At 50.2% G+C, this 24,738-nt stretch overlaps 2 protein-coding genes across 2 annotated transcripts; both read right to left on the bottom strand.

Moving 5' to 3' along the window:
- Positions 1-11,212: 11,212 nt before the first annotated feature.
- LOC144156653 (uncharacterized) lies at positions 11,213-11,740 on the bottom strand. Its single transcript, XM_077688387.1, has one exon. The coding sequence runs from the start codon at positions 11,738-11,740 to the stop codon at positions 11,213-11,215; it is 528 nt and encodes a 175-aa protein (XP_077544513.1).
- An 8,710-nt stretch (positions 11,741-20,450) lies between these two features.
- On the bottom strand, positions 20,451-20,978 carry LOC144156637 (uncharacterized). The gene has a single exon (XM_077688386.1). It carries the CDS (start codon positions 20,976-20,978, stop codon positions 20,451-20,453), a length of 528 nt encoding a protein of 175 aa, XP_077544512.1.
- Between the last annotated feature and the right edge of the window lie 3,760 nt (positions 20,979-24,738).

Raw genomic sequence — 24,738 nt, 5'->3', positions numbered from 1 at the left:
GCGCTCCGTGTGGTATTGGGTGATGCAGGAGAAAGGACTCTGGTTTCTGGCTTCAATACCCATGAGTAGAATCGCTGGTTTCGGAGCTGACGGCGTGGGTTCCAGCCTTATCAATGCGACTATTTTCCAAATGTTCGGGGTTTTTTACTATAAAATTTTCTTTTAGCCAAATACTGCGCATTCTTATCGTAACTAAGGTTGGGTTGTATCGTGTAGGTCGGTTTAGGACGTGTGCGTGGCACATCAACGGTTTAGCTGTCTGCATCGCACAGGAACTCCCAGGCTTGGCGTACCTCGGAAGCCACATTCCGTTACCAAGACAGAACAGGACGGGCCGTTGCGAGGCGATGCAGAACTTTCATTACATACGGTTATGGGCTCCGCTTCTCATCTACACCGCCTAGAAGATACCAAACGGGCCTTATTTACAACAATGTTGCGGAAAACTGGGGCGCTATTAAAGAAGGCCCGAGCTATGCCAACTCCCGAGTTTCCAGCTGCTTGGTTCATAAAAGTAGGGATGCTGAGCATTCGATATACCTCGATCGGAACCGCGGGAATCACGTGCGGCGCGCCTGGAATATTCAGCGCGCTGTATTGGGGCCGCTTACGTTGATAAACTACGGCTTGTGTATCTTCCTCATTCAGCACCAACCGAAATCCATCTGGAATACTCATTACCTAGCATAAACATGATAACCGCACTGCTACTTTGAAATCCCCAGCCTGGTTGTTGGCCACGCCCGGCGCGGGACAGCCCGTATTGTGTACTTCCACTGAAGTATGTCTGCTACGTGCTTGACGGTAGTCCCAGTGCAGCCCTGCGCAAGCACAAACCAAGTAATCAAAGGGGTTCACTGTATACTCAACGCGCCTTGCTCCCGACCATGAAATATGGCTTTTGTTCATAGCTTGCTTGAGCATGCAAAGCGGACCCTTATCAGAAATCGTCCTGTATCAAGAGCGTGCTTGAGAATTGATAAGTGCGTTTCAGACGTCGAAGTTGTGTTATTTGTTATCTACTCTGTTTTCACGTTGTACCAAGAAGGCTCCCGTCTGAAAATCGGGTCGTCTTGGCCTATCCTATCGGCCCGTACAATAGCGAACTCAAATGCGGAGATAACACCGCCGAGATTGAGGCAGCATAGGCTGACGGTGGCCTGGGGACTCCAATTTTCTTTCTTGCTAAGTTCTTGTCGCGGCTAGCGTTCATCAAATCAAATGACCACGTCGTTGCTTTTTACTTGAATAAATGTTTCACCACCACCACTTCATGGCTACGACGCTATGCCCACATAAAGTGGAGGCCATGTGTGGTTGTGGCTTCGGCTGTTACGCCGCGCCCGCGGATGGGCTGGGCGTGTTTGATTGACATTAGAATTTGGACTAAACCCGGGCATGGTTTTGCACAGCCGTGGCACATTTCTACCCCTACAAGTGTTTTATACGAAGGAGGAATTTCGAGCTCGTTTTTATCTCTCGAAAAGTGCTGTGCACTGAAAGGCAGTCGTCTGGCGACAGAACCCCGTTTGCGATGACTTAGACGCGGGTTTCGCTCCATGACCTCGAGGAGGAAATGTAAGGTGCGCCGCTGTTTTACGCGTCGGGAAGCTTTTACAGAAGCGTTGGTGGCGACCTCACTATCGACCGCCAGCCGGTAAGCGCGCTATATGATCAGTGGAAACGTGTTTCCAGACCTTGCCTTTCTTTTAGGTCGTTTGGCGGACAAGTTTTCCGAAGGTTCCTACCTCGCGTCTATCCGCCTGCAGCCGGAGCGTGCACTTCAGTTAAAGCCTGGTCGCAAAACTGTTTCGAACGTGGCGTTGCATGACCGTGCGTTTTGTTTATCATCAGCGCAACCGACAGTCCCCCTGGAGGGGTAGAGTGACGCGCATTTCTTGTCAGAACGTTACTGGCAGGATAGCCTATACGTTCATAATGGCCAGCGCATACGAAAACCGGACAACAAGAGTAAGGACGACACAAGCCCTGTCTAGCAACTGAACGTTTATTCTTAAAAAAACACGTGTTGTATAAGCAGAAACGTCAAATCAAATACCACAAACGGTTAAAAAAACGTAAGTTATGCAAGCACTTAAAAACTCGACTTGTTTAGGAAGACACTGATTTATTGTAGGGTTTAATGCGCCGACGAAACGCAGGCGATGAGGCGCGCCGTAGTGGAGGGCTCCGGATTAATTTAACCACCTAGGGATCATGAACGTGCGCCGACATCTCGTACACACAGGCGTTTTTGCTTTCCGCCTCCATCAGAGTAGCAGCCGCCGCGGCCGGAAATCGAACCCGCGTCCTCGTGCTCAGCAGCACAACGCCTTAGCCACTGAGCCACCGCGGCGGGTGTCTAGGAAGACAACCACATCATCCGTAAGAGGAATAGACGGATGGCTAACGCATGTTTCTCTGCTCATGATAATCTTAAAAGCTTCGGCTATTTCCCGCGTGTCTGGCTTTTGCTTCTCATCATCCCGACTGTCTGATTAAACTGCGGAGCGTAGCCGCACTCTTTTGCAGTGGCGGGACAAGTTCGAGGACTGCACGTCCTTCACTGAAGCAGCATGTTCTCTTAGGCGGACGTTTAGGCATCGTCCCGTCTGGCAGATATACTTCCCCCCGCAGGGAAGCAGCGAAATAGAGTACACGACTCCAGAAACGCCGTTGGTGAAACGTTTTGCGTGCTTTGTGGTGCATGTTTCACCACTACTAGGCGCTCCTCCTTCTAGCAACCTTCTATCAATACCGGCACACACGCTCTCCAGCTTCTTGCCTGCACGAAAGACGACATTGACTCACACTGGCTGGCAATCTTTTAAAGCAAAGCTTTATACCTCTACCCCCCAAGGGTTCTTTCGCGACCGTTGGTGTCATCAGAAAACTCCAGGAAACAAATAAAATAATTTACTGGCACCGCCAGGAACCGAACCTGGAACTAACAGCGTAACAACGCGAGAGCTGGCTGTCTTACCGGTTTATTCATTGATTGATTGTAGGGTTTAACGCGCCGACACAACGCAAGCGATGAGGCGCGCCGTAGTGGAGGGCTCCGGGTTAATTTTGACCACCTGGGGATCTTTAACTTGCGCCGAAATCTCGTACACACGGTGTCTTACCGATTTAGCTACGAGCCCACGCGCAGACAGGGAGGAAAAGTGGTGGACTCACCAAGCACATCTACGGGTTTACCCCCTGCATTCTCGATGAATGCCACGCGATAGAGTCACGCTACCTGACGCGGCGCTGTGCGCTCCGTCCACGGCATGTCTAGTGGCCATGTGCGCGCCTTGCGCGTATGCTAGGAGTTACAAAAAAAGTTGCGCCAATTCACCTTGTGAATGTGGTTGGAAAGCAAAGCTGTAAACGGCACCCACAGCGATTACCCATGCGACGTCCGGTAAATTCAGTCACGTCACTCTCGAAATAGTGAAACCAGAGAGAAGTGAAATGCACCTAACCACACCCTTTATGACTTCAAAGAGATATTCTTAGTGAGGTTAATTCAATGATGATGCATGAACGGTGGTTGGGGGAGTTGTATTGGTGTAGCACATGAGTGGAAACTTTTTTTTATAAAATTAAAAGGAAGCTCAAACACGGTGTTAGACGATCTCACTTCTCCATCTCTGCCGCCGATGACGGAGGCGACGAAATCGGCCGAAAATACGCAGGAGGAGGACGAAAAGAAGAAGGAGGAGCAGGAGAAGGAGAAGGAGGAGCACGAGGAGGAGGAGGAGAAGGAGGAAGTACATCTATTCAGATTTCTGAGTGGGCCAGAGTGTGGCCCAGGGGAGCGGTTCTTTCTTCACTGGAGCCCATATGCAGTCCGCGCCGCCTGTGCTCTGTCCACCAACTGAAGCTGGGTAGGCAGACAGGGGCTGGACATCAGCATCTCCAATTTCTCTTGTTGGGTAGTTGACGGAAAGAGAGGAGGGTGCCCAGTGCTAAAGTCGCACACCCCTATTATGTGGCGGATTTTTCCTACTTCTTAGCAATATTTACATTCAGCATCGCAGCGATTCGGGGGAATTAAGTGAAGACGCGTCACGTGTGGGAAAGAGCCGGATTGTATGTGCCGTAGGGTAGTTTGTTTTGCTCTGGAAAGTTCAGGTTAAGGCAAGGGTAGGGTCCGTCTCTGAAGGCGATAATGTTGGGTAACGCCCCTGAACGAGACAAGCGGGTGAATGTCCTCGTGCAGCTTCATAACATGGCGGTCTGAAAGGGCAGGCTTGTTGGTGGGCGTATTCGTTGCCCTCCATGGAAGCGTGAGCGGGTGTCCAGATGACCTGAATGGAACCGTTTGGGGAGTGGGTTTTTAGCCCACACAGTAGACGTCGGTGCACACAACCCAACTTGTAATTCCGGTGGGCTTGTTGGCAATCGGTTACTACCTTTCGAGCCCCTGGTTGAGTGAGAGCCAACGCGATGGCTGTCTCTTCTGCGGCCATCATGTCTTGGGTCTTGAGTGAGGGACACGCAAGGAGGCTGGTTCTGGAGGTAGCCACGATGATGGCGTACTACGGCCATCGATGTTGGGAGGCGTCAGTGTAGATAACTGCATGATCCCCACAGAGGATGGTGTTAAGCGCTTGATCCCATGCTTGTCGGCGACCGTCATCGTGTGGGGGGTTCATATTTCTAAGCAAAGGGAGCATCTTTAGTGCTTGTCGCCAAGAGTGCGGGAGTACATCAAGCGGAGGGACATTCTTTGGTGCCTAGCCAATCTGGTGAAGGATGCGGCGACCCACCGCGGTTCTGCTCATTCGGAGTTTCTGGTTAGAAAGATGGCTCTCTATCATCTATTTCACTGTGTTTTGGAGCCCCGTGCTCAGCAGCCTCTCTGTACAAGCACTCAAGTGAAGACCAATGGCCTGCTCAACCGAGTTACTAATCTTTATATAAAGAATCTTTATGTTCTCCTTGCCGAGAAGAAGACAGGGGGTTGACGTAAGTGATTCTCGAGAGGACAAAAGCTTGAATTAATCGAAAGGTGGCGGATTCCTTGAGGCCTCGCTTCTTGGTGGCAACTGGTCTGATCATGTGTATGATTTGATTGATGCTGTGTTTGAGGCGCTGCAACCACACGTCACACTTGGTGTTGGACTGGAGATGTAGGCCCAGGATCGTGATGCTGGGTCTTAGAAGGATGGCCTTGCGATCAAGAAGTATTTGAATGTGTTCCTTGATGTGCCGTTTGGCGTGAGGGCGAAAGACAAGGAGCTGTGATTTTTTACGTGAACACTGGAGGCCACAGGCTTTAGCACATTGGCGTACTAGAAGTGAGATGCCATGCGTTGGTGCGAGCTTCATTTATTTTTGTAACTCCTAGCATACGCGCAAGGCGCACACAGGGCCACTAGACGTGCCGTGGACGGAGCGCACAGCGCCGCGTCAGGTAGCGTGATGCTATCACGTGGCATTCATCGAGAATGCAGGGGGTAAACCCGTACATGTGCTTGGTGAGTCCACCACCTTTCTTCCCGGTCTCTGCGTGGGCTCCCAGCTGAATCGGTAAGACAGCCGGCTCTCGCTTTGTCACGCTATTAGTTCCAGGTTCCGTTCCTGGCGGTGCCAGTAAATTCTTTTATTTGTTTGCGGGAGTTTTCTGATGACACCAACGGTCGCGAAAGAACCCTTGGGGGGTAGAGGTATAAAGCATTGATTTAAAAAAACCACAGAACGTGCTGCCATGAATTGCACTAATTTACGATGGCTCGGAAAATGCCATACTTGCGAGTCTTTGCTGTGAAAAAAATCTGGGGTTCCAAGACCCTTGGCTGATGTCACTCCTGAATGCAAACGTTCCAGATTTAAGTCAGCAAGGAGGGAAAGTGCGCGTTTCTTTTTACTAGCAGCTTTTTCAGATACAGGCTTGAAGATTTTCAACGCTATAGCTTTCGTATCGAACATTCCCTGAAGCATGGCAACAAAGCACCCTTTATCCCCAACAACAGCACGAAGGCCATTGTCGGCAAACCAGTTAACTTGGCACCGCAAATTAGGCCACGAAATCGGCTTATCTACGGTTCTCCAAATTGCAAGCACAGACTGCTTTATACAATGCAAATATACCGATTCTGGTACATCACGTGAAATCAAGCGTACAAGAGCCACCTTTTCAACACGGGTCTGCCGAGGTTCAAAACAGTGCACCGGGCCGAAGCGAAGAACACGCTCAAAACGCTCAGGCACATGACTATCCCCAAGGACAGCCCCGGGCCACTGGCTGGCAGCATACTTCAGTTTTGAAGGCAGCGTCTGAAATGTAGCCTCCCACAGGAACTCAGTGAGGTCATCTGTAGTCTTTGTCCATTCGGCGAACAGTCGGCGTTGTGCACCAAGGACCCAAGGAGTGCACACCGTAGTCGCGTGCGATTTGAAGGTAATCGTAATCGCGCAAGCTTCGACCAACCACGACGATAACGCCCCCTCGCGGCTTCTTTTACTGCGCCGGGCTCCTACCTTACGCATTCTTCTCTCCCGCGGCCGCTGTTTATTCAAGCAGACATCACTCCCGCGGCAAAACCAGTAACTCCTTTCTTTTTTTTTATCGCGCACGTAGCGACGGCGTCCACTTGCATCTTACAGCAGTTATCGAAAAGGTGCGCACAGACACATTGTTGCGAAATACTGGGCATTTATAACAATCGGTGCTATCGCCGCAAACGATGTCCAAGAAGAAAGCGCATACGGGATTAAAACTACACAAAATCGCCAAAAGCGGAAAGGGTGGTTTAGTAGCCACGGGAGTGATGACTGCTTGAAGAAATAGCGCTCGAGGGAGAGGAGAATGCATAAGCCAGGTCCCAGGCACGCTGAAATATGCCACTCGGGGGCATTATTATCTTTATCTGTCGAAGCTTGCGCGATTATCTTAAAATCGTATACGACTGTACACGTAGGCACTCGCGGAAGTGTCGATCCTGACACTACCACTCAGAACGCAACAGGCGGCACATTCTTCTTCTGTGGCTGGGTGACGGCTGGAGCCTTCCACATATGACCTGAACATCCTGAGGGCACAAAGACCGCTTGGCATGCCAGGAAGCTGGCCAGGAAAAACCGCTGTTATTTCGTACCTTGAAGATGAACATTTTCACAGACTTCTGTCTGGTTGGGAAGTTACTGAACTGAGATTTAATTACGCTCCAACCAATACATTGACAAAATCCGACGTTTCGAAGCCGGCTCGGCTTCTTCTTCAGGGGCAGCTTCAGCGTGGCCCCAGTCACCCCTTAAGAAGAAGCCTAGCCGGCTTCGAAACGTCGGGTTTTGTCTATGTATTGGTTGGAGCATAATTAAATCTCAGTTCACTATTCCGTACCTGCATTCTGTCTCGCCTCGCGCCGCATGAAAAAGATTGCCAGCCAGTATGACGTCAATGTCGTCTTTCGTGCAGGCAAGAAGCTGGCGAGCGTGTGTGCCGGTATTGATAGAAGCTAGCTCGAAAGAGGAGCAGCTAGGGGCGGTGAAAAGTGCCCCATGAAGCACGGAACACATTTCACCAGCTGCGTTTCTGGAGTCGTGTACTCTATTCCGCTGATTCGACCCGCCGCTGCGGCTCAGTGGCTAAGGCGTTGCGCTGCTGAGAACGAGGTGACGGGTTCGATTCCCGGCCGCGGCGGCCGCTTTTCTGATGGAGGCGAAAAGCAAAAACGCCCGTGTGTACGAGATTTCAGCACACGTTAAAGATCTCCACGTGTTCTAAATTAATCCGGAGCCAACCACTACGGTGCGCCTCATCGCCTGCGTTGCGTCGGCGTGTTGAACCCTACAATCAATCAATCAATGAATCAATCAATCGGTCAATCTATTCCGCTGCTTCCCGGCGGGGGGAAATATATCGGCCAGACGGGACGATGCCTAAACGTCCGCCTAAGAGAATATGCTGCTTCACTAAAAGGCGTGCCGTCCTCGCACTTGTCCCGCCATGGCAAAGAGTGCGGCAGCGCTCCGCAGTTTAATCAGACAGTCGGGATGATGGGAAGCAAAAGCCAGCGCACGCGGAGAATAGCAGAAGCTTATAATATTATAATGAGCGGAGACACGTGCGTGAGCCATTCGTCTATTCCGCTTACAGATGATGTGGTTGTCTTCCTTGAGAAGTCGTGTTTTTAAGTGGTTGCATGGCTTACGGTTTTTGTTCCGTTTGTGGTATTTTATTTGACTTTTTTGCTGATATAACACGTGTTTTTTTTCTAATAAAAGTTCAGCTGCCAGGCAGCGCTTGTGTCGTCCTTACTCTTCTCATCCAGGTTTTCGTCTGCGCTGACCATTATGAACGCACTCCAACTCGCCCAATTCGCTACCTTATTACAGCTTATACGTATTACATATACTGTCAAGGAAACAGTCGACGCACCGATAGCCGATTGAGGTGGTTTATTTGCATGGGTGAAACCGATAGGAACGAAGGTCCGAGCATTGAGATAACCGAACTCGTTTCTCGCGCATGCACCTTATGGGGTTTATCTTTTCCCTAACAGGTGTTTGGCGCATAGCCCCGGGTATGGATTGGCCATAATCCTACTGGTACGGCGCGAACCCCGACAGCTTGATGGCTTGTTGCATCTGTACATTATCCTCGCTACAATGCAATTCATAGCATGTGCCTCCTGTAAGAAACGATGTTTATACATTTCAACGGGTTTTGCTCAGCGTCCCCGCCGTATGGCAGGAAGCAGAGCATAGGGAAGCGAGTAAAGGTGAGAGCTGAGAATTAAACTAACAGCGTGACGCCAGAGGGAGGGTAAGCGGGAGTGGGAAGGGCGCGAAGGAAGAGAGGGTTTTGAGGGGATTGAACTATATGAAAAAAAAGTGAAACTGGAGAGGTTCTCGAAGAAGAGTTGTGAAGACAAAAATGAAATAAAGCCAACAAATCTAAAAACTTGTTGTCCGTGTTGCTATTCCTTCCTTCGTAGCACATCACTACTTCGGGGATTGGACCGCAATTGGCACCTTTAAGGAACGAACTTGCACGGTTCGCGAAATCCATAACACTGTGAATTTGAAAGGTAACAGTTGTAGAATTGTTTGTGCAGAATAAATCCTGAAGATGATGTCACGGCAGTAGGACAGGTTCACACCCACCTCGAAGAACCCTGATCCTAGGGCGGCTATGGCGTGTTCGTGTCTGCTTGCACACTTGGACGAACAAATGAAAGAGAAGAAACTGACGCAAACACATAAAAGCAGAAAACGAGCCGTTTAAAGTAATCCGTGCCAAAAGACAAAGAAATGAATACAAGGAAAAAGGCGTAAGTACAATGTAGCAGAAAAGAAATTGCTAATACGTATCGCCAGGCTTTTGTCTTAAAAGCACATAAGCAGACTGGACCGCGCGAAGAAAATGTGTCGAAAAGCGGAGGGTTTCGATAGCGTAATACGAGCAGCAACCGTTTTGAGTGTGGCGCGCTTTCATCACCCGCTTTCTTTTTTTGCCAGTCGGCCATAGTCCCGCGATGTCACTATCTGCCACCGACGGCAGAAACTACTTCTTAGGACGAAAAATTAAAAAAGAACTCACATGAATGGCTGGAATAACAAATAAAATAAAGAGTGTAGTGAAATGCAGACTAATAAAGTAAAAGTACAATAAAAGTAGTTGGATTTGCTTGCCACCATTAGCCACCAGTGCAGCAGTGGAGCGAGAGAACGCGCTGAAAGATGCGCCACGCCCAAGTCGCGCATCCATGGAGCACGCTGCCCTGTACCGATTACGACACCTCAATAATCGGCAAATGGCATGAATCGCATTTTTAAAGCGTTTTAGCCCTGCCCCGAAATCTTATCATGGCTCATTGTTATCACCCCAGCTCCGCCTTGCCCGAGTTTCGCTTAAACTCCGGCCATGTGGAATAGCACCCCTAATCTCAGGGGACATTTTTTTAATAAAAGCATCTCGTAAATAAGTTCAATATAGTCTGATTGCTGCTGCTCGAAGGCAGGATGTAAGTGTTATAAAACCGCAACCATATCTATTACGCTACCCACTTGGCCATAGAGGCAGAACAGCAAACTCCTTTTCATAGTTGATCAAGAAGATTGTGGCAGTGTTGAAAGCCAACCTGCAGACGGCGCTAGGTGTAACAGGAAATGACCGCCCTGCACTTACTTGAAAACGGAATGTCGCATTCCGGTACGGTATATGGCGGCAGAGGGCTCTTCATATATTTGTCTATTCCCCTGTGAATATGTGCCAGCTCCCAATTTCAATATGCGCAATGCTGGCGGAGGCATCGATATATATGTTTTGGCTGTTTTGGGGGGCTATCCAAGGAAGTTACATCTGGTCTACGAGGCCGCCATAGTTGAACGAACTGGATTTATTTCATCGGGATCTTTAACGTGCGCTAAAATATCCCCACACGGGCGTTTTCACGTTTAGCCTACCTCTAAAAAGAGGCTACCAGCGTCAGCGTCGAACCCGCGTCCTTTGACCCGGGCATCCACCGTAGGGTCATAATTGTGTGGTCCATGCCTAGGCCTTGGCGCACGCTCTTACCAACCTGGCCCCAAAGTAGGAGCACAATTCAACATCGATTGAGACCTACCTGAAAATAACCCAACATCATGGAATAGGACCGTGCCTCCCTCCCAAACCAGTTTGTCGAAAATTTAGAACTCGTTACGATAAATTCAAACAAACACGTTCCCAAACCAGTACGAATTAATCACCCCTTTTCTACGCAATATCCCCATAGTACGTACCGCGGCAATTTAGGCACACTCCTCCAGTATGCACCGGGAGAACGTGTTATCCATCCCTCACCTCGACGGCCAGATTATCCGGGTTGAACGAGCAGCAAGAGCCGGGATTACCCATAATTTCCGTGCTACGAAGGCACACCAACAATTTTTTTTCATTCAAAAACGTTTCTTCTCTCTCTCGTAGATAAAGCAGCATTCCGTAACCATAGCGGTACAGCACCGCAAATCCTACGAGCCTCTCGCTGTACCTCTCAAAAGGGGCGACAGTCAGACATTATTTTGAGAAACTGTGGGTAACAGGGGCTCTTTATTTGTAACTTCGGGAGACAAAAGTACACACAAAGAAAGTCCCCACCGTCCACGGAGCGAGTGAGTTTTCTTGCTACACGTTCGTTCTGCTTGTGGAAAAAAGGGAAAGAGGGGATGAAGACGGCGTCGACAAATGCGCCACCGCGTGTGACATGGGTGCTGAGGAGCTACCGCCGGGTCACTAGTCTTCGTACTTCAGCGGTGCAAGTTCGTACTCCTTGAGCAGTTCGGCGAACATTCCGCGCTGCTCATTCCGGGTCGCCACGAAGATGTTGTCATGAATAGCCTTGGCCATGACCTCCACGCTTCTCAGTTCCTCTGGGGGCAGGATTGCCTTCAGCTGACAGTTCAGGCGCTCCAGGAGACGGTACACCTGCACCTTGCGCAGCCGGTTGTAGTTCAGGTCGGAAAGCATGAGTCGGTAGCTGCACTCGTCGAGGATGCGATCCACGTGACGGGTGTTCTTGATGGCATCGCACTCGATGCGGTAGGGTCGTGGCACGATGCGCATAGCGCGGCAACGCATCAGGAATGCCGCGTTGTTAGAATGCGTCGCGAGGTCCCACATCAAGCGGCAGTAGCTGTTCACCAGCTGCATGGAACGGCGATCGCCGGTCTTGCGCAGTTGTCGATCCAACGTCGCGGCATTCACGTACTGCTTTTCTGGCTGCCCGCCAGGCAATTCCATCGACTCCATCTCGTCCATCATGACCGTCTCAAAAGTGTCTCCGGCTGTCTTGATCGGGGCTTCAAAAATCGTAGTCAATCACGCTGAGCAACCAGAATCCAGAATTGCTGTCCCGTTCCACGCGCAGCTCCTGCAGCACCTGCCACGCGCTATGACGCCGTTTAGCGCGCTTTTCTTTTTCTTCTTCTTCTCCATTTATGGTAATGGCGCGTACCCGCTGAGGAGGATTGGCCAAGGCTTGATGTTTGTCTAATAATTCATATTTTTTTTTAGAATTGATCATACTGATAAAAACTACACTCCTCAGAGGCGTGTCCAGATAAATGACTGTTACGAACCCGCTAGAATGTAGGTCTTCCGGTAGCCAGGATCCATTCGTGAAAGAGGAAGTAAATATCTTTGTTTGCTTTGCCAAGGCAGCTAGCACCGAATGAACGAAGAACTGAAGTTTTTAGTTCAAGTCTAAGGCGTTTGAATGGGACAGTAGGGTAACGTTTTCTTTGCTCTGTGACACGGCGATATTCAAACAAATAGTGTTGTAATGATTCGGGTGGATTACAAAACAAGCATGCGTCTGTTAACACCAATACTGACCTGCTGAAATATAGGTTTAATTTTGGAAGCGGCACGTCATGGCTGTGAGGGCCACGTCACACTGGAGGTAAACACAAAACGATGAACTTCATCTGAATTTTAGGTGAGCATGCTCTTGTCTATCGAGGATACCGTTGGACCGCCCCATGAGTAAGAAATATCTACGAAGACGTGCCACAGTTGTAGTTGCGAGATTCGGACAAACATTTAGTACAGGGCCACCTATTGTGAAATCCGCTAATGAGTCCGCCCTCTCAATCAGCAGAATACCTGTATATCCAGGCACCAACACAGCACGTACAATACGATGTGCTTTGAAAAAAAAAAGTGGCGAAATATTTTTCCCCGAAAAAGAAACTGTAACGGTGGAAGTCGACTAGCCGTTTGACCTGTATGAGTTTAAGGTACTACCTCCGGTTAAAATTGTAACGGCCCGAGGTTTTGTCCCTGGAAATTATAAACGCTGTCTTAAATCCTGGTTTTTATGCGAAGGTGTTGCAAATGAACCGCGCATATTGTTTCACAAATAACTGTGTTTCGGTATGCTCTAGGTTTCCTTAAGTCCAGCGTGCAGATTTTTACCGTATTTAATTGAAGCTCTGCGCCATGCCAGAAGTTCCTGTCTGACAGTGTTGAGGAAAAAGGAATGTCACGTGCACAGCAGGAAAGGCACCTTGTCTTAGTGGCGTAGTTTCTTCGAAGTCGAGATGAACTTTTCTATTGCCTCCTATACAATGAAATATGTCAGAAAGAATTAATCAAATGACCGCAGCATCTCGTTCTTATCGACAACGAGTCGCTGTTGGGCTAAAGAAATAGAAGGAAGCTATTCTTAGTGGACGTACTTTGCAACAAAGCTGTAATTATGAACTTTTGTTTGCGTTTCTTCGGGTCCGTGTGTGAGCAAAAACTGCTACAGTGTTGTTACGTACCTTAAGAGCAGCAGGCCCATCGTCAACCTTCTACTTAAAGTTAAGCCTGACTGCGTCATTACCGCTTGCCTGCCAAGGGGCATTGACACATGCCTGGGCCACGAATTTTCCTCGCGTTACGCTTAACGTCACGCTTTCAGGTTTACCTACGATAAAGGGACCATCAAGACAAAATACAAGTTTGTTAAATTTGAAAGAGCTACCGTTTGGGAACTCAGGTTCATTCCATCCTTAAAGAAGGCGCTTTTTTAACCAAAAAATGCAAGAAATATGCAACGACTTTCAAATTTCGCGCTAGAGTGACGCGCAATGGGCAGGAGCGACATAATATGGGCAGCATTAGACACATAGTTATTAGTGCGTTAACTGCCCGTTGGCGTTCAAATGACGCGATCAAATGGACCTACACACCCAACTGCCATCACCCAGTCGCGTTTCTTGGCGGGGACTGCGGTCGGGGCCGCCAATCACACAAACAAGGTTCTCTGATCATAGAGAAACTGCCGCAAAGCGGCTGTGGAGTCGTCACTCCTCCGTCTGCTTTCCTAATTGCCTCCATTCTTTTTTCAGTGTCTGCGATAATATTCATATCATTGTTATCCAGTTTGACGTTGTTCTTTACGTCGTTTGGCTGAACGTTAGTGCCACCTAAGAATAAACCTTTGCGCACACCCGGATAGGTGTGTTTGCCAATACTCATATACGAGATGGTTCCTTATGCGGTGGTTCCAATACTGGCGCAGCTTCGCATACACACAGTGCAGCACAAAACCGAATTCGTGTACTGGCCGACGCTAACTTCAGGGTTTTTCCATCTCACGCATGTCCCAAAACTCACAGCGTTTCATGCCCATATAGCTGCGCATTCGCACACACGTGTATCGGCCAGGGCTTTCCCTAGTATTTTCCATTTCGGGCGAGTCCCAAAACATATATATGGCAACTAACGTAGCATTAGCGCTTCTACAGTCGCTGAAGCTGAGTGCAGAGCCCAATGCCACGGACAGTGTGGATGTCTGTGGCGTAAACACCAGTGAAAGAAGGCAAATTTGCAGAATTTACACAACCCCTGAAAAATCTGAAACAGAAGAAATGTACACCTTCATGTACAAGTACTCACTCACTCACTCACTCACTCACTCACTCACTCACTCACTCACTCACTCACTCACTCACTCACTCACTCACTCACTCAATCAATGAATCAATCAATCAATCAATCAATCAATCAATCAATCAATCAATCAATCAATCAATCAATCAATCAATCAATCAATCAATCAATCAATCAATCAATGAATTAGTCAAGGAAGCAATCAACAAAAAGGTTTTTATTCCACCCGTACAGCACTAAGGGTACAGGGAGCGGTCGAAGAGAGACGCCTTTTTACGGCGTTACGAAGCTCCGGCCTCCTTTACAGCCGTGACAGGCCGACGCTAAAAATATTGCAAAACACATACGAAAATAGAAGCAGTGTTCCAAGCGAAGCTATTATATTGTGCTGGGTGCGCGCAGGAAATTCTGGGCTTGTACTCACAAGGGAACCGAATCTCGTCGTTCTGAAAACATTTCACAATTAAAATTTAAAAAAAAAAAACTTCGTCTAAAGAAGTCGTCCAGGTATGCTTAAATCCTCTGAGGGGCGCATACAATTTAGGTCTTGCTCTATACTTCCATTCTTCTTTCCTGCCGTAATTACCAACAAGTGGAGGGTAAAGTTTTGGTCGCTCAGGCGTCGGGCTGTGGGGCAAAAGAAGATGCTGGATGCCAACATGGGAATTGATTCTTACGTGGTAGTAAATGGTAAGCTTTCGAGCAGCTCTTCATAATTGCAGTGCGCGCACGGAAACATTGGTTCACTACAGCATAAGTGTGATCTGGGTGATTCAGTAGTGGTTCATGCCTGTTCAAAGGGGGCAAGTGGACGACGCATTAAACAAATAATACTTCCAACTGACGCTTTAAAAGGTGATAAAACCGCTCAAAATTACCCTATCCTGTATCGGTGATTCAGCGCAGGTTCCCATTACGTACAGGTGCCGTCATAAGTAATTGGAGCACGGGAGCTGTGGCCGAACTGTATCGGAGCGTCGTGTAGCTGCACCGGCGGTAAATGAAAGGACGAGAACACGCATGCGCGCCTGCCGACGGCGATAGCCCATCTGTACATCTCAAACCACTTTTTTTAACCTGGCTTCGAGCATTGTTCGCAGCATAGTGGTCTCGGCGATGGCGCTGATAGCGTACACACGTAAAAATATTCGAACGAAAAACTCACTGCAAATTGCTGTGACAGTGCGCCGCTTCTCCGGCAACTGAAAGTGCGCCAGAGACGCTGCCAGAATCGTCTCTGCTATCAGCGCCGTCGCCGAGAGCACTATGCGACTATGCTGTGAGCAATGCTTGAAGACAGATTTAAAAACTGGTTTGAGAGGTATAGATGGGCTATCGCCGTCGGCAGGCGCGCATGAGTGTTCTCGTCCTCTCATTTACCGCCGCTGCAGCTACACGGCGCTCCGATACAGTTCGGCCACAGCTCCCGTGCTCCAATTACTTATGACGGCGCCTGTACTAATACTGGAATGCGATAACGCCTGTGCCAATACATGTGTTTTGGCTCTCGATGAGTGTGTTGTTTCGCTGTACGTAACGAATGGTATCTCAAGTGGGATGCGTAAGGCGCCAACAGTGCTTCGACAGCAGACTTCTTACGGCAATACCACTAAGTATCAGGAGTCGTTGCGTCAACGGCCCTGCTCGCCCTAATTTGTGCCTGCTTGACCGTATGACCGCTGTTGCCACCGGGCTGCTGATGTCAGCCTGCGGTGATGTAGCGTGGCTGGCGAGCTGCTTCAAGGTGACAATTGTCTTCATTGCAACTACCAGGTACCAGAGGACGATCTTAAAGCTGCTAAATGCACTTCGAGATGTAGAACTCGAATACGCCACAACACAACACGTGGGTGCGGCAATATCAGAACTGTGGTGCTAATGCAGAAGGCTCGAGGTTCAGCGAACCTCGGGAAACACAAGCTCTGGCGACGCCCACTTAACGTAAAGATAATATTTCGAGGCGGAGTCCAAGCGCTTTAAAACTGAAATTCACGCTGTTTGCTGATTATCGGAGGGACGTAAGCGGTCCAAGCCAGCGCGTTCCAAGGAGGTGCGACTAGGACATGGCGCGTTTTAAAGCACAGCTTTTACCTCCACCCCCCCCCCCCCCCCCGGTTCTTTCGCGACCGTTGGTGTCAACAGAAAACTCCATTGAACAAATAACAGAATTTACTGGCGCCGCCAAGAATCGAACCTGAAACTAATAGAGTCCCAAAGTGAGAGCCCCTTGTCTTACCGATTTAGCTACGAATCGACGCGGAGACGAAGAAGCCAGGTGTTTTAAAGCAAAGCTTTTTACCTCTACCCCCCAAGGGTTCTTTCGCGACCGTTGGTGTCACCAGAAACCTCCAGCGAACAAATAAAAGAATTTACTGGCACCGCCGGGAATCCAACCTGGAACTAATAGACTAACAAAGCGAGAGCCCATTGTCTTACCGATTTAGCTACGAGCCCACGCGAAGACGGGGAAGACAGGTGGTGTACTCACCAAGCACATCTACGGGTTTACCCCCTGCGTTCTCACTGAATTCTACGTGAAAGCGTCACACGACCACTCACGCCCATCTAACGGCCCTGTGCGCACCTTGCTCATTTGCTAAGAGTTACAAAAATTAAAGCAAGCTCACACCAGTGGATAGCATCTCACTTCTATTACGCCAATGTGCTAAAGCCTGTGGCCTCCACTGTTAACGTAAAAAATCACAGCTCCTTGTCGTCCGCCCTCACGCCAAATCAAGGAATACAATCAAATACTCCTTGATGGCCAGGCCATCACTCCAAGCACCAGCGTCAACATCCTGGGCCTACATCTCGAGGCTAACACCAAGAGTGACGTCTCCTTGCAGCGCCTCAAAAACAGCATTAATCAAACCATACACATGATCAGGCGAGTTGCCACCAAGAAGCGAAGCCTAAAATAATCCGGTACCTTTCGATTAATTGAAGCTTTTGTCCTCTCGAGATTCACTTACGTAAACCCCCTGTCTTCTCAACAAAGAAGACATAGAGATGCTTTATATAATGATTAGAAAATCGGTCCAGCAGGCTATTGGTCTTCTCATGAGTGCGTCCACACAGAGGCTGCTTAGCACGGGGCTCCACAACACGGTGGAAGAGCTGATAGAAGGCCATCTTTCTAACCAGAAGGTCCGACTCAGAACTGCGGTGGGTAACCGCATGCTTCACCAGATTGGCTGGGTAGCCCAGAATGTTACTCCGCTTGACGTACTCCCAGACTCTTGGCGACTAAAACTAAAGATGCTCCCTTTGCTTAGAAATATGAACCCCTCACATGACGAGAGTCACCGAAAAGCACGGGCTCAAGCGCTAAACACCACTCTCGGTGGGGAACATGCAGTTATCTACACAGACGCCTCCAATCATCGAGGGCAGCAATACGCCATCATCGTGGCTAACTCCACAACCAACCTCCTTGCGTCTACCTCGCTTAGGACCCAAGAAATGACGGTAGCAGAAGAGGCAGTCATCACCCTGGCTCTCACTCAACCAGGGGTTTGGAGGATAGTCACCGATTCCCAGCAAGCCTACTGGAATTACCAGTCGGGTTGGGTGTCCTCACATACACTGCGCGTGCTAAAAAACCACTCCCCAAACGGTTCTATTCAGCTCATCTGGACACCCCCTCACGCTTCAATGGAGGGCAACAAATACGCCCACCCAACAAGCCTGTGATCATACCTCCCATGCTATGGAGCTGCCGAGGACCGTCACCCGCTTGTCACGTTCAGGGAGATAACCGAGCATTATCGCCTTCTGAGACAGACCGTACCTTCGCCTTACCCTGACCATTCCAGAGCACAACAAACTACCCTACGGTTCATACAATCCGGGCTCCTTCCCACAGCCTACGTGTCTTCACTTAATGCATCCGAATTGCTACGACGCTGAATGAAATTTTGCTCATAAGTAGGAACACTCCACCCCGTAATCGGGGTGTGCGACTTTAGCCCTGAGCACGCTCCTCTCTTTCCGTCAACTACCCAACATGAGCAATGGGAGATGCTGCTGTCCAGGCTCTCTCAACCTACCCAGCTTCAGCGGGTGGACAGAACACAGGCCGCGCGGTCTGCATATGGGCCCCACAGAAGAAGGAATCACTCCCCACGGCTGCACTCTGGGCCGTTCAGAAATCTGGTTGGAAGTATTCCTTCCTCCTTCTGCTCCTTCTCTGCCGCAAATATCGTCGCCTCTGTCCGCGGCGCAGAGACGGAGAAGTCATATCATCTAACACCGGGTTGGAGCTTTAATTTTATAAAAAAAAGTTTCCACTTTTGTGCTACACCAATACAACTCAACCAAACACCCTTCATGCATCATGCATTGATTTAACCTTACCAAGAATATCTCTTTGAAGTAATAAATGGTGGGGTTAAGTGCAATTCACTTTTCTCTGGTTTTACTATTTGTAGAGCGATGTCAGTGAATTAAAGTGACGTCGCATGGGAAATCGTTATGGGTGCCGTTTACAGCTTTGCTTTCCAACCACATTCACGGGGTGGATTGGCGCGATTTTTTTGAGAAAGCTGTCGTTCATCTTCTACGCACAAATGTACTGGAAGTACTGAGAATCCTCATCCAGCCACATGTCGAAAACTCGCCGCTGCTTTGTTGTCCGGAAAGCGTCGACAACAGCCACGCGATAAGGCCTGCTGGCTTGATTTCTGAGAAATTTGTCAGAATACTTCTGATCAACTACGCCCAGAAGGTAACCGTCAAGAACGAGAGGCCAACAAATTATGTGCATAAGCCATCCAGGAAGCACTGTAGTCTTTGAATTTGGGTTCCAGGCGGGAGTGATTTCAGCAAAAAGGGTTGCAGTCGACATTACTGTTCTTAATTATGAAATATTATTGAAAAAAGTGCTCAGTTTGTATGTTTTGAAGCTTTCCTTAATTACAATGCACGCATCATACAATTTTATAACGTCTTGTTTAGTGATACGAACAAGATAAACCAGCTGTATGAAACATCCTGTGACATAGCATTTCAAGTATAGCGCTTTTCGAGTTATAGTATTCAGTCACATTGTACATATTCAGGTTGGCGCAGCCTAACGCGGAATGCAGTTTGTATTTTCGTTGTAAATAAAACTTTTTTCCCAAATGTGCAGCACCATCTCTTATTGTTTGTAATGCAGCTGTTGCGTAAACAAAAATGACAGCACTTCGGTTTAAGCGCAATGACGCCAATCCAAGTCTGGCGTTTTGTTCCGTGCGAACGCCGAATGTTCCACGTAAACTTATTTGCTGGCTCAGACCCATTCTCAGGCCAAACGATGACTGTGCAGTGGTTGAATAATTGATTGATTGTAGGGTTTAACGCGCCGACGCAACGCAGACGATGAGGCGCGCCGTAGTGGACGGCTCCGGATTAATTTTTATCACCTGGGGATCGTTAACGTGCGCCGAAATCTCGTACACACGGGCATTTTCGCTTTTCGCCTCCACCGAAAAGCGGCCGCCGTGGCCGGAAATCGAAACCGCGTTCGCGTGCTCAGCCGCACAACGCCTTAGCCACTGATCCACCGCGGCGGGTTGCAGTGGTTGAATAGAAATAAGGGCAAAAAGTGTTAGTTTCAGTACATGACATTTAAAAATTGTGCGAGCATGCACCGCCGAAGGGGGACCGGGATTGCGCTCGCATTCGGCTCGCGCAAACGGTAGCGGCGAACGCAGCAGGCAGCAGCGGAGCGGCTAGAAGGAGGAGTAGGGTCGGAGCGACACCACAGGGGTGCGGCGGGAGGCGGAAACAGCCGCATTGCGAAGGCCGTATGAAGGAACGCGCGCGCGCCTCTCCAGTCCGGCCGTGATCATAAAAGCCTCTAGCACTACCTACCGGCCCGCTTGCAACAGTAGCGACAGTCAGACATCCTTTTGACAAACGGTGAGGAACAGGTGCTGTTGATTTGGAACTTGTGGAGAAACAAGTACACACAAAAAGGATCACCACGGTCCACAAAGCGAGTGCGTTTTCTTGCTACACTTGTGGGAAAAGGGAAAGAGGGAGTGAAGACGGCGTCGACAAATGCCCCACCGCGTGTAACGTGAGCTGAGGAGCGATATTCGGGTCACTAGTCTTCGTACTTGTTCGGTTCAAGCTCGTACTCCTTGAGCAGTTCGGCGAACATTCCGCGCTGCTTGTTCCCGGTTGCCACGAAGATGTTCTCGTAAATAGCCTCGGCCATGACCTCCACGCTGCGCAGTTCTTCCGGGGGCAGGATTGCCTTCAGCTGCCCGTGCAGGCGCTCCAGGAGTCGGGACAGCTGCGTCTTGCGCAGCCGGTTGTATTCTAGGTCAGCAAGCATGAGTCGGTAGCTGCACTCGTCAAGGATGCCATCCACATGACGGGTGTTCTTGATGGCATCGCACTGGACGCGGTAAGGTCGCGGTACCATGCTCATGGCACGGCATCGCATCAGGAATGCCGCGTTGTTCGCGTGCGTGGCCAGGTCCCAATTGAAGTGGCAGTAGATGTTCACCAGCTCTCTGGAACGGCGACCGCCGGTCTTGCGCAGTTGGCGATCCAGCGTCACTGACTTTTCGGGGTGTTTTTCCGGCTGCTCAACAGGCAATTCCTTCGGCTCCGTCTCGTCCGTCATGCCCGTCTCAGAAGTGTCTCCGGTTGCCTTGATCGGGGCTTCCAGTATCGTGGTCAATCACGCTGAGCAACCGAAGGGGGTGGTTCCAGAATTCAGAATTGCCTGTCACGTTCCACGCGCAGCTCCTGCAGCACCTGCCGCGCGCTACGACGCCGTTTAGCGCGCTTTTCTTCTTCTTCTCCATTTATGTTAATAGCGCGTACCCACTGAGGGGGATTGGCCAAGGCTTGAGGTTTATCTAATAATTCAAAAAGTTTTCTTTAGATAGATAGATAGATAGAAACTTTATTGTTCATGGGAAGGTTAGGGCGAATCAGCCGCCTCGGTCCAGGCAGCCGCTGAGGGCCCTGATTATGTGGGCCGCCAGTTCCCGTTGCTGTTGGAAACTCGCCGCAACAGCCAGCCACTCTCCGGTGTAATTGTGTGGTTGGGTTGGGTTGTAGGGGCACTCCCACAGAATGTGGTCCTGGGTAGGGGGAATAAGGCAGTGGGGACAGAGTGGGACAGGGGTGTCTGGCGTGCGTTGGAACAGATGGAGCCGAGTGGGTGTGTGCAGTGTATATGTTTGCGCCTGCCGAATGACTACTTGCTCGCGACGGGTAAGCCCGGAATCGAGGGGAGGGAACGTGCGGCGTATGCTTAGAATGTCTGCTAAGGTGGGGAGCGGAGGGGGAGGACAAGGATTTGTGTCGCGAGCGTCGACAGGGGCCCGGAGGAGAGCTTCGCGGGCAAGCTGATGAGCGCGTTCATTCCCTGCAACGCCTGCGTGACCAGGGATCCAGTGCACGTGAAAAGGCCCTTTAACGTTGTTGAAGAGGGACAGTGAGGAGGGGAACGCAAGACCTTGAGCCAGGTGGTAGCATGCTGACTTCGAATCGGTGTAGATATTGGTCGTGCGGACGGGGGATGTGTTGTCAGCAGCGGCAAAAGCGATAGCGAGAAGTTCGGCTTCTTCTGGGGAGGTGCAGCGTCGAGTGATGGAGTAGTGAGTACCTTCTGAAGTGATGAAGGGGACCGCACCGAGGTTATCTTCAAATGCCGCATCTGTGAATACGTGGCGGCTGTCGGTATCACGGTTTACTTTCTTGGCGTAGTATGCGGCACGAATCCCAGTGGAATGTAATGATAAAAAACTACACTCTTTAGGGGCGTGGCCAGATAACTGAATGTACGAATGCGCTAGCACATAAGTCTTCCAGGTAGCCATGATGTATCCGTGTAGGAGGAAGTAAATTCCTTTGCTTGCTTTGCCAAAACAACTAGCACCATATCAACGAAGAACTGAAGTTTTTAGTTCAAGTCTAAGTCGTTCGAATGGTACACTCTTAGTCAATTGCTCGGTATCCGACCCGCATGCAGGCGGGCTGCTGCGTCAATTTAAAGCCTCTTATAAAGCGGTGGTCTAGGCGGCCTCGAGCGGATGCGGCCAATCAAACACGTGACCAACGGAACACACGGCCTTGCGTTGAAGCGGCCCTCTTGAGGGCCGCCTAACCAGAGGGCCACCTAAACCCCGGGCTCTGTGTTCGGCGGGCCGCCGGCCGCAATTATTATACGCGGCCCGTTATGCTAATATATTCCCGCTTACGAAGCGGCCCCCAAATCACACGGCCCCTCAAATAAGCAGCCTTGTTGCTTTTCACACACACAAAAAAAATGCCACTCAGCCACAATTGATTTTATCAGTTTTTTTTCGCTCGCATTAATGCTCGAAAACATGTTGCATCATACAAGACACACAAAGTAAACATAAGAACATACACGTAAGGCTGCACAGCAAGTCCGATTCTTGACCGGCCAACCTACGGCTGTTCTCCGGAATGCTCGGCCATCGGCAACAAAGTGGCCAGCGTTGAACATAAGATAAACGGTTTGAATACGGCCACCATCCTCAGCGCGCGTTTTCGGCAGCCAATGTTCTTAAGTTGGTCAGCTTTCGCTCATTAACCGTCAACACGATTTCCCCCCGGCGAAGGTTACTCAGAAGTTATCTGGCGGATCAACCACCAGCGATGAACGGCACTTGCTCCAGCAACGTTCAATCAAAAGACAGGCGGCAGGTTTCCCGCCGCCGAGTACTCGCTTGTTGCTTGAAAGCGTGTTTACAAAAGATTACAGCCTATCCCCGACTCATAAGAAACATTTAGCGGTCCTTTATCGGGCCATGCTCCGCACCATCACTGGACTTCCCAGGCATACCCGCATCGATGCTCTCGAACGGGCTGCTCCTGTGCCTCCCATGGATGAGCTTCTCGCGGAAACTCTCGGACAACATGACCTTAGGCGGACATTAACGCCACAGGGGGCTGCACTCTCCGCCTGGGACCTGCGAATTCTTCCGACGCTTGCCTCGGCCTCACCACCGTCACCCCCTTGGTCACTCCCGCCTGTCACAGTGGCCCATCAGCGAACTGGTATCCCCCGTGAGAAAGCCCTTCAGCGCGTCCTTGCGGCAAAATTGCCAGATGAAGTGGACATTTACACGGACGCCAGCCTTTCGCCTTCCCATATGGGTCTGGCCTGGCGCTGCCCAGCTCGGCCGGACTTGGATGGCTCTGTCATTCGGCCAGGGTACCACTCGTCTCCCTTGGAAGCAGAACTTCAGAGCATCCTCTGCGCATTGGATCACCTCACCTACAATATTGCAACGCCGCCCCCTCCACATTTTCGGATCCTCACGGACTCCCATCAGGCACTTCAAGAACTCCGCAAGCCCTTCAGTGATCACCCAACTGTTCACGAAATCCAACACGTGATCGCCATTTTGGCTCGCAATGGGACCACTGCCCGATTGGCATGGGTGCCGGGTCACACGGACTCGGATGGGGGCAACCAGGCTGCACACGATGGAGCAAGGGACTGTCTCACTAGTACCCCTCCCCTGGACGACAACGCGTCGCGCCCCTCTCCTCACCCTCGCCTTCAACTTGACCGCGTACGCCATGCTCGCAAACTACGCCTTGCGTCCGTTACTCCCGCTGGCTACCTGGCTCTGGCTCCTCCGATGCCTCGCTCTGCGGAAATCTTCATCAACAAAACTATTGCTAACGCAGCCCTCACACCCCACATCATGAGAAAATGGATCCACCCGGCAAAATCTCCACCTCCTTACTGCCCCTACTGTCAAACGTTAGTGTTCGCCACCCTCAACCACTTAATCTGGTACTGCGCCGCATTTTCTTTGTACCGCCCAATACTCGTCAACGCTTTGCCACGTGATTCCTCTCAAGACGAGCCCCCCTTCGAAGACGCTAATTTTCTCTCAGCCCTCGGGGTGTTCGGCCTAGAGAATGGTCTCTCGAGATTAGTGTAAACCGGGGCCTACCCCGGTCGTAAAAGTTGACTTGACTGCACTCACATGATCCCAGTAACCCTAGCCTGGCTCTGTTGACGGCAGTGATCTCTTCTAAATCGTTCAAGGACCCACCATTTGTGCTACTCGGCTACTCCTCCCTTATTATGGCCGCATGGCCTTCCCTTCGAAATAAAGGATTACAACAACAACAATCGGCTTGCGCACGGCCACCAGGCGACCGCTTTGTTTTCGCTTGCAGGGGAACACATGATGAATGGCGGTTGTCCAGTTCTATAGTACTCATGTTTCGTAGGCAGCCGTTGTTCAAAAGTTGTTTTGGAAACGTACGTTATCCGGTCCGCTTATGCATCTGCACGCTACCCGCCGCGGTGGCTCAGTGACTAAGGCGTTGCGCTGCTGAGCACGAGGTCGCGGGTTCGATTCCCGGCCGCGGCGGCCGCTTTT

The sequence above is a fragment of the Haemaphysalis longicornis genome, unplaced genomic scaffold, assembly GCF_048455015.1.
Source record: "Haemaphysalis longicornis isolate Haplotype H1 unplaced genomic scaffold, Haemaphysalis longicornis Haplotype H1 scaffold_1, whole genome shotgun sequence".
Lineage (NCBI taxonomy): Eukaryota > Metazoa > Arthropoda > Arachnida > Ixodida > Ixodidae > Haemaphysalis > Haemaphysalis longicornis.
The sequence above is the reverse complement of the archived record's forward strand: the minus strand, read 5'-3'. Positions and strand labels throughout refer to the sequence as shown.